The 10134-nt window shown below is 35.4% G+C and overlaps 1 protein-coding gene across 1 annotated transcript; it reads right to left on the bottom strand.

The window, feature by feature from the left end:
- Window positions 1–1403: 1403 nt before the first annotated feature.
- Window positions 1404–9377, bottom strand: LOC104890242 (uncharacterized). Its single transcript, XM_010675647.4, has 9 exons — window positions 9104–9377; window positions 8805–8925; window positions 8565–8653; window positions 8345–8408; window positions 7815–7892; window positions 3596–3672; window positions 3442–3508; window positions 3242–3349; window positions 1404–1799 (listed from the first exon to the last, which is right to left on the bottom strand). Exons 2-9 carry the CDS (start codon window positions 8874–8876, stop codon window positions 1770–1772), a joined length of 585 nt encoding a protein of 194 aa, XP_010673949.1. The 5' UTR covers window positions 8877–8925; window positions 9104–9377; the 3' UTR covers window positions 1404–1769.
- Window positions 9378–10134: the final 757 nt, after the last annotated feature.

Raw genomic sequence — 10134 nt, 5'->3', positions numbered from 1 at the left:
TTCCTGGTAGACTTTACGTTTAGTGGCTAATCCTTTAACTTAGTTAATGATTTTACATGGATGATATTAGACTGAAAGAGAATATTGGATAGAATCACATAATACTCATAATTGTTATTGGCTAGAAGTACTTTTTAGTGAACATTTACTACAAAAAATGGGATGATCCTCAGGTTGACAATTATTTAAAAAGTGATGCAAAATGCATTGATTTCAATATTATCGGAAAATGTCAAAATCATTGGTTTTATTATTATTTACATCTATCTATTCTATGAGAATTGTCAACCCCCAAAGGTTACCATATGTTTCAACTAATTTATCTACCCATTTTTTCGTTATTATTGATTTATCCTTTTAATTTGAATTGTACCTCCTTTATTCTTTTCAAAAAAGAATGGGAACATATTTTCATAATTTCAATAGCACTTAGAAGTATCTCACAATTCATACGTTAAGAAATAATAAACGAAACTTAACACAAATTGAGAGAATAATCTATAATATTCCATATAATTATCTTCAAAGTTAAAACTTGTGTGTTATCAAAAATTCATGACCAATGTTAGTAAAAGTGACCTTCAGGAAGAATTTTCGAAAAACGAGTATAATTAATGAAGAAATTTTACTCGAATTAACGTGAGACGACAATGTGAGACTGAGACTCTCCCCTTATCGCAGATTAATCAAATATATTTCAATCATTATTCTATATGGATCATTCAATAACTTCATTTGATAGACTCTACTCTTACTTTCCAATTGCTACCTAGAATTTACTTCCTCTGTTTTTTCAATTTTTCTCAACATATCTTTGAATTTAATATCTTTCATTATATATTAATAAAAATTATAACGATTGAATATTAATAATATACTAATTAAGACAAATCAAACAAGACCTCACATGACTATATTTTTTCTTATAGAGTAAAAAAATTGAGAAAATGCTCTCTGAATATGAATAATGTCAAGATCCTAAGTAAGAACAATGTAAAAAAAAAAACAGAGGAGTACTAATTAAGAGTTTCTTTATCCAAATACTTTATTAGAGCTTTCTTATCCAAATACTTTATTATTGGGTGTCATGTCACATCCAACAACTGGCTCTATACAACCTCCGATTCCATAGCAAAATGGGGATAACAATGAACCAGTCACTGTGTAACACCTCATATCATCTTACCTAATTATCCCACTATCATAATTGTGGACAAAACTATTGGAAACATCCAATAGAATTGGAATAATGACATACGTAATGTACATTGTACACAGTCTACACACAGTATTACCAAATCTCTACTACAAACAGACAGTATCACCAAATTGCATAATCCTGTTGTTCTGTTAATAACATCTCAACAAGAGAAGCCGTACTACATAGCAACACACAGAGCAGATCTACCAATGTATGTTTATTATCCTATTAATAGCTTCTCCAAAAACAGTTAGTAGTCAAATATAAATTGAAATATATCTATCAGCTCCTTCACTAATAAGTGACAATCCATTCCTTTACCTACAACTACAACATGCGGGATCCTCCATGGGATAATGACGCTAAAATAATTTGTATTTTGATTAACAAGAGATCATGCGCAAATTCAACACCGGAATCACAATGAAACAAATGTAAACCCCGTTCGAAAAACCAGGGATCAACAAAAAGTAGGAGTTTCGGAGAATATGATTCCCTCGAACAAGATTCGACAACTCCTCAGCCTGTTGTATTGATAAATTTGATGAACCAATAGTTTCAACAGGCATCAACCCAATCTTGCTTCCCTTTTGAGTACCTGCATTAAGATAAGCAAGCATATGAATAATGCACATACCATGACGCATCACAAATAAGCTAATAGTTTAAGCATTTAGCTTTTTGGACCCTGTCTCGCTGGAAAGAAAAACACCATCCATGTAATACGTTGGATAAACAACACCAAACAAAATGGACCAAAATGACATTTACAAGTAAAGCAAAGGCCAAAATAGGGTTAGAACGCAGAAAACTCACTACTTCATAAGCCTATTCGTTGTGAGATGCCTAACATATTAAACATTACTCTCAGAGAAATGGGAAACAAATGTACAAGCGTATGAGTGGTAACAACCAAAGCACCAAAAGGAAAAGGAAAAAAGAGCACTTGCTGCAGTATCAGATCCAGAGCTCGTCATATCTATGGAATGCAAGTGACTAATGCAGATCTGCAAATTCCTAAATGGGCACAATTCGGAAATATAGTGAAACCAACGTTCTTATCAGTAAATATTTTCTCGTGGTGCAGACTATAGGGATTTGGTGTCCTGAGCAATGTTAACTGGAACATGGAACGTTCCGGAACGTGGTATGGGAATGGGAACGCGGAACGCGGAACGCATCCTCTAGAGTAAACCAGATGGACTCCTAGACCACGTACCACGTTCCAGGACACGTCTTCTGGAACGTGGCCATGTACCACGTTCCAGGACACATCCCCTGGAACGTGAATGTGGCCATGCCGCCATGTACCCGGTATCTCTGGTCCTGAGGACTTTGTAGAAAGCCTGTAGACCACAAAAAAGCTAGGAAAGGATTCCTAATACACAGCTCTAAAAGCTAGGAAAGGATTCATACTACACAGCTCTAAAAGCTAGGAAAGAATTCATAATACACAGCTCTATGCACAAGAGTCCCCCCCAAATGAAACTACTATCTCCATTCAGATTTAGTTGTCACATCGCGAGTTCACATTATGCAATCAAAGTAACTTCGAGATGAAATGTAAATTACCCAAAGCTCATGCCACCCTAACTTAAGCCTGTAGAAAAAGGTATACTTCTTTTCAAACTAAAACAGGGAAAGCGATAGAAGATATGCAAGGATGTTTATTGATTGATGCAAGCTCAGGTGTTATCAGATCTGAAGTACAAATGTACAAATATTAAATGTGGAAACACCTGGATCAACTGAGCCCTTAAGAAATCATATGTACAGTTTCACATTCATATGATGCATCTATCCAAGACCTGCAGAATTTAATTGTGGTACAAGGAATTTTACAGGATCAAAACAATTCAAAATTTTACCAAACAGAAAAACCAATGTATCAACTCCAGGAGTAAACAAATAGCAAATGAAGCGGCCTATGCAAACATCTTGAAGCTCAGCCTTGAGGCTAACATTGAATGCCGTATCCTACATATATTGTTCGAAATACTACATCCTTTGCATATAGTGCAAAAAGAGCATAACAGGTACCTCTTCGGCAAACTTTATCAAGATAGTGGTTCTAGGCCGCAACAGCCCCTCCACTGGAACAAAATGAGCAGTTACAACAGCGGGAAATCCTGCACTATCCAAGACACCCTTTATTGGGTGCAAACGGTCAGGAAGACACTGAAGATCCCCAAATTGCTAAAAACTAGTCAGCATCAAATAGGCAAAGATAATATACATACCCTCACTATTCCAGCGACAAATGCGCCACAGTTGAAAGTTCCCATATCTTTCGGTATAGATATAAACCTGAAGATGTCACAGCTCAATACATTAGTGTACGCCTGGCATGAAAGCTGGATGAAAGACGCAAAAAGATTGTTAGATTGTTATTACCTGTTTACAAGGAGCTCTTTCTCGCTGATCATATATTCATCTTCATGTTCAGTGCCCTTCTCAAGTGAGTCAGCAACCTTAAATTGAAAACACAAAATGCAGAAAGTCAGCAAACAAAAAGAAAAGTATGACATTATGACATCCCTAACCACTGCACCTAGCCTTTACTGAAATAAAATAGCTTGTACATGTTAAGTGCCAAGTTCTACAGCAAAGGGTATCTCTTGGTTCACAATTCACAGTACTCCCAAATAATCACGTATACAAATCTTTACTGCACAAAGAAGGTGGAGACATTGTCCAAGAAAAACTAAGGACATGGTTATAAACAAGGTTATCAAAATCGCGATTCTACTCTAAATCGGAGCGGTCTTTCATAATCGTATCGTAAAATCGTAAGATTCTATGAATTTTGAGGGAATAAGATTCTATGATAAAATATGTAAATTGTTTATCTATTTTTCCAATGGACAACACTAAGAATTCAATTTTAGCCGTAATGATAATTATATGAGATGAGAAATGATGCCATCAAGGAAATAAAAGAGGTATAGGAAATACATGTTTCCATAAGTCAAAAGCAAATGAAATGATTCAAGAAATCGCTATTTCACCAATTCTACTGATTTTCTACGGTTCTATAGCCGATTTTCTTCAATTGCGATTCTACAAACGATTCAAATCGTTGTTAGATCGTAGAATCGTGCGATTTTTACGATTAAATCACGATTTTGATAACCTTGGTTATAAATGACACAATATAATCGTGTCATCCTTCTCTCATAAGTTAAATATATATCATAGAGTCAGAATCTGTCAGATGTGTGAATGTTGCACGTTTTTCATATACAAAGAGCAAGCAATCTGGGATAAAATCTTGACACTACCAAATGATTTCAAGGTTGCTCCAAATCCCAATTTACTGGTCGTCAAACACATGGTGGTGCCACATACCTACTAAATACTCAATCTTCTTATGGTATTTAACTTATTTTTTTGACTCACAAGACCATTTTGATTATTTAAAACTCAACCTATTGGTTCAGTAATAAAGAACTTGACTGTCTTTCATCAAGTTAGCCAAGTAATGAAAAACTTCGAAAGCAAAGTTTCGTTAATTGCAATTTTCAAACTAATGAGTGCTTTTTTATGGGAAGTAATAAGTTTTTCTAAGAATAAATGTGCCAACATCAACACAAGGACTTCATACGTTTCTTCATATCTTCATCATGGGCTCAGTCAATTATGGTTTTCACACCTGATCTGTTATGTGCTTGTTATGTTAAAACAGGAACACATAAGCAACAGAAGTTCTCTGGAAGTTACAGGTAGTGGTGTTCTTTAGCTACGTCCCTCGAAATGGAATAAGTTTCTAGTTTGGTCTCTCCAAACCTGATTAAACTTCCTGTAACTTTCTAGAACCGACCAAACAAATATTCAGACTATCTATGCCCAAACACACAGCCACTTTGTTCTTATTACTATCGCGCCTTATTCCAATCACTAATCAGTTTATTCCCAAAAGTTTTAAAAAAAAACTTTCGGGGAGATACCTCTGCTACGCCCCCCCCCCCCTAACTGCACTCACTTCCTAGCATTACACCAAGCACCCTCCATTTATCGTCTCAACACCCTCATTGTATGAAAAGCAACGTCTTTTCACATTGCATTCCTATGTTTCTTGCTAGTTCTGAAGACACTGACCACAGCTTGAAATACAATGCATAAGTCCTATCTACAGTATCTTCTCCAATTTAACAACTCCTGTCCACAAAGCTCGTAGAAACTGCTACAATGAATTATGACCCCTCTATATGGCAAGAAAAGTCGTATCGACGTCCGTTTCACACTCCTAATCTTTTACACTGAAAACTCACAAGTAAATTGATGCAAAGAGCATGAACAAGGATAAGGAAATTTGGATCATAAATTGACAAAGAGAAGCTAGTACAATTGTATACTTCCTGAACTTCAATTCATTGCTTTAACAAAGCTAGCAGTAGAGTGGAGAGGTCAGATAGTCAAACTACTAGGTTTCTACAAATCTTCTTGAAAACCATTCACCTTCCTTCCGTCTCAATAAGGAAAAGGAGAAAAATACAGAGAAGAAAAAGAAATCCTCAATCATAACTTTTTGGAGCTAAGTTCGCAAATGGAATTCTCAAAAACGTGCTGATCTAACCTCTACTATAAGTACCTCAACTAGAACAAGCTTCTTCTCATTCAAAGAGCTACAAAATCGCCAATATTGAATTATTTTCCCTTTACAAGAAGGAAGTTCACAGCAAGTTTCAGAAAAACTGTTCTACTCATCTGCATTCTGAGCCTTTAAGTTTAAGATATCCAATATAAGGTTGGTTATTCCAAGCTCAATAATGTTGGAGGCTGTTATAAAGGATCCTGTTCTCCAATAACCCCCTCGTGTGACCCTCACATGAGCTGAAGCTAAGAATTGGTGCCATAAATGAACAGGGACTAAACATTCAAGGTTATGGAAGTTTCTCCACTTTTAAACCAAAGGAAAGGAGTACATAAACTCCAACTTATAGGAGACTACAACAGTGTAGATATAGGTGGCACATAATACAATAAAGCTTATATTGATAGGAAAGTAAAATTGAGCTTGAAATAAATAAATTTCATATTAGGAAGGTGCTTCGTAAAAAGTAAATGGGAGGGAAGAAAACATATTGTGAACCCAAATAGCAAATTGACAAGTTAATCCCATTTTAGTGCCCCAAATTTTTTCCTTCTGGCACATACAAGTTAAAGAGAAATTAAACTACTTAAAATTGTAATTGATAATTATTATTCGATTATGAGAGAAGAGAAGTTTTCGACGGAAGGCCAGATAATAATATGTACAAGATCTCATATTCCATTTTATTCCCTCTCTTCTGGTTCCCTCACCCACCTCCCGACGAATCATCAAAGCCCATAGCACATTTCTAAGTCAACACCATTGACAGGTTTCTATCTTCCTATGGTCACTCCCTCCAACCCTCAATCTTTCTTCTCCTTCAACCCAAAATTACAAAACACTATCTCTTCCCCGGAACCATTCCACCAAATACCTTGCCCCTTAATCATCATCACCCTAAATCTTCCTCTCTTTTCATCATCTCAGAGACTCGCATCTTCAACGCAATCATTGGTTGATCTTGTTAGCATTTCCCGTTTCTCTCCTCTTGGCACTAACGACCTCACTTCATCATCCTCACCCTCTACACTACCATTCTCCCTCTATTTCATCAGCTTTCTCCCTCTCAGCACCCAATCACTAAGGTGATCAAACCCACAGGAGATTTGAGATATCCATCAAGGTGATCAAATTCTGATGACATACGCTCATCAGGCTTAACCTCGATGGTTATATTACAATTAGCTGGCCAAAATCAACAACCAAACCACAAGAGCATCACCAGCTACATGTGTAGGCCTGTAGTAGCAAATAGCAATCAAGTAGGGCACGGAAGTCCACATTAGTCTTGCTCTCAAGGACGATTGATTGGGTTGGCGGCAGCAGTGGCAGGAGCCGATTAATGGAGGCATTATAAATTGTGAAAAAACAGGTAGAAGTCATCTGGCAAGGCCAAGGTAAGGAGATCAGAGGAAGAAGGGGACAGAGAGCAAGAACAGTGAAGTAAGAGGAGTAACACAAACACCAATTAAGAAACATGAAGGAATTTGTTTCCTTTCCCTACTTTAATGTCCCATCATCAAATAACCTCCAAAGTGATACCCAGAAAAGGTTCACAAATTAATACAGTGTATCCAAAAAATAAAAAAATTGGACACCAAAACCCAATATGATCCTGGGATTGGCATGGTCTGTGAAAATCCAAATAGACGTGAGTTTATCCAAAATTAGCTAAATATTAACTCTGAACATTTTGTAAACTTAGAGTACTAAAAGGAAAAGTAGTAGAGAGTATAATCATCAAAGGATTTTTTTTCTTGTGGTTTCACAGAGAAACCTGCTAATAACAAAGACTTCTATAATCAGCCAAAAGAAGGAAACCGCTCCATAAAACTAAAAAGGGAAAGCCTAATGAGTTCACAACTTTTGCAATTACTGTTGCTGTCTTTATGCCCTCATCCCCCCTCCCCCAGTCCCCCTAGTAATTTGGGGAAAAAAGGACAATGGGAGAAGGGGACACCACAAGCACATTCAAATTTGCAAGAATTTGAGTATCACGTCAACATGAGATATACACACCTTTCCAAACAACACTTTCCACACAGTGCTGTGTACAAAAGATAGAATACCAAGCAAGCGTGTCTCCCTTCGGTTACCCTGCAATTCAAATATCATGGAAATGAAGGGTAAATTATGTGTAACAAGAAATATAAGCATCTTAAAAATAAAATAAAAAACCTTTACATCTAAGATGCGGCTCAAAAAAGTACGCGACTCCAGTAGCAAATACATGACTACTTATTCATGTGACCAGTGATTTACATAGGCAATTCAGTAGATCAGACTAGACAACTAATTAAATAGTTTTTGCCAAAGAACCTCATATATCACATCATATTCACAAACAGGAAATAATTTTGTAAAAAATGAAAGGTGTAAGAGTCTTCAAATCGGGGAGCAGTTGCTGCTTAATTGATCTTTAATGATACAGCAGATAAAAGAAAGGGCAAGCTTTCACAACCGAACTTGCATATAGAAAGACATATTTTCAATTAACAACAACAAACATGTTTGGAAACTGAAAACAAAAATGTGAACAGGCGCAATACCTTCTCCCTATGGCAAAGAAGTTCCAGAACTCGAGCCCCAACAGCATAGCCTGCATCCTCTAGCCTGCACCAAGAGGTACACCAGTTTTAAAAACACAGTTTTCGAACGAACACTAACCTATATCTTATACAAGGCAGTCGCAATATAGTATGATCATTAAACACAATTAAAGCAAGTTAAACACAAACAACTATTACTATGTCTCCGCAATATTATCACCTCCGTTCGAGTTCAGCAATATTGTCCACCTGTGTCTGGTTATATTGCACAATCTCCGAAAACAAGAAGGCGAAAGCACTTAAGCTAACCTGCAAGCAAACACCGAAATCGAAGTATTTAACTTGCATTAATACAACATACAACACCCTCAAAAATTGAAATTGAAATGCTGGCATAGTTATGTACAAAAATTGGATCATCAACTAAAATACATGTAATTTAGGATGATAATTCATGTACCTCCTGCTTTCCTTTGCTTACGGGTTTATCGAGAACATTCGTGTATTGCTTCATCTTCCCCACTCCGATCATTGTCTTGTGTGATGTTTCACTCAACAAATGCGTGATGTCTCCAAAAAAGCTGCATTCAATGCGGAAGAAAGATGTCTTTTATTCAATAATTGTCGTTAAATCACACAAATGACTTCCATTAGATATAAACCCCAAAATCTAGGTTTCTTTTTTTTAGCTCGCATACCAGTAAATCAAACATTTAAGTGTAAATTACAATATAATAGTCAAATTAGACCTAAACAAACCTTCAATTTTATGGAATCGTCAAGAACAAAACTTCAATTTCATTCCTTGAATTGATGCTGGAAATTCGAAATCGAACTTTTTAGATAGAAAAGAAACACTGGAATGAATGGATGAATATGAATGTGGACTGTAATCGGTAGAGAGAGATGGAATTTCCTTTGCAATCGCAATAAATTCTATAGATCGGAATTTGGAGGGTTACGTTTAGAAACTTCTTTTCTTCTTTCGTCTATTTTCTTTTCTGTTCTTTCTGTTTTAAGAATCATGTATTTATCAGTTTTTTTTGTTTTTTCTTCTCATGGTTAGTTTTCTTCCCCAATTAAAAAAATTTAAAATTCTCCTAATAAGTTTCAATGAATTTAGATAAATTTTAATTTTTTTTTATAAGTTCTAATAAATTTCAATTTGTTACATAATAGTAATTTCAATAAATTCGAATAAGTTTAGATAATATTACCAAAATGAAAGGTGAATAAGTATGTAGTCTAAGTATTTTTTTTAGTGAACAAGAAAAACATTAATCATAACGATCTAAGTATTTGCTCATGTGATTTTTGTTAAAACATTTGTCCTTGAAGTTTCTACATTCTTTTTGACTATTATCATTTGTTTATTGTGCAAGTAGTTATAATCAATCTTCTCTAATGTCATTATTGCTTATCGCTCCTTACCTAATATTTTGTACTCCCTCTATGTCAAAAAACATATTCCATTTTTTTCTTTTTGTGGTCTTGTTTGGTGATTGGTTGTTGGCTGGTTTATCTAACTGATTTGATTAACCGTTTGTATTGGATGTTTGTGTTGGTTGTCTAACTATTTTTATTTTATAAACATGTTTGGTAAAACTGGCTTTTAGCTATTGGCTGTTGCACTATAAAATGACCATTATTTATAATCTTATTGTTAAAAAGCCAACAACCAATGAGAAAAAGCTACTCCAAGTAGCTTTGGCTTTTGGCTGAAAACTCGGCTTAAGAGCCACAAATTAAACATAATTTTTAGCTGTTTGACCAAACTAAAAAGCCATTTG

The sequence above is a fragment of the Beta vulgaris genome, chromosome 4, assembly GCF_026745355.1.
Source record: "Beta vulgaris subsp. vulgaris cultivar EL10 chromosome 4, EL10.2, whole genome shotgun sequence".
Classification (NCBI taxonomy): domain Eukaryota; kingdom Viridiplantae; phylum Streptophyta; class Magnoliopsida; order Caryophyllales; family Amaranthaceae; genus Beta; species Beta vulgaris.
This window is presented reverse-complemented; position numbering and strand designations above follow the sequence as displayed.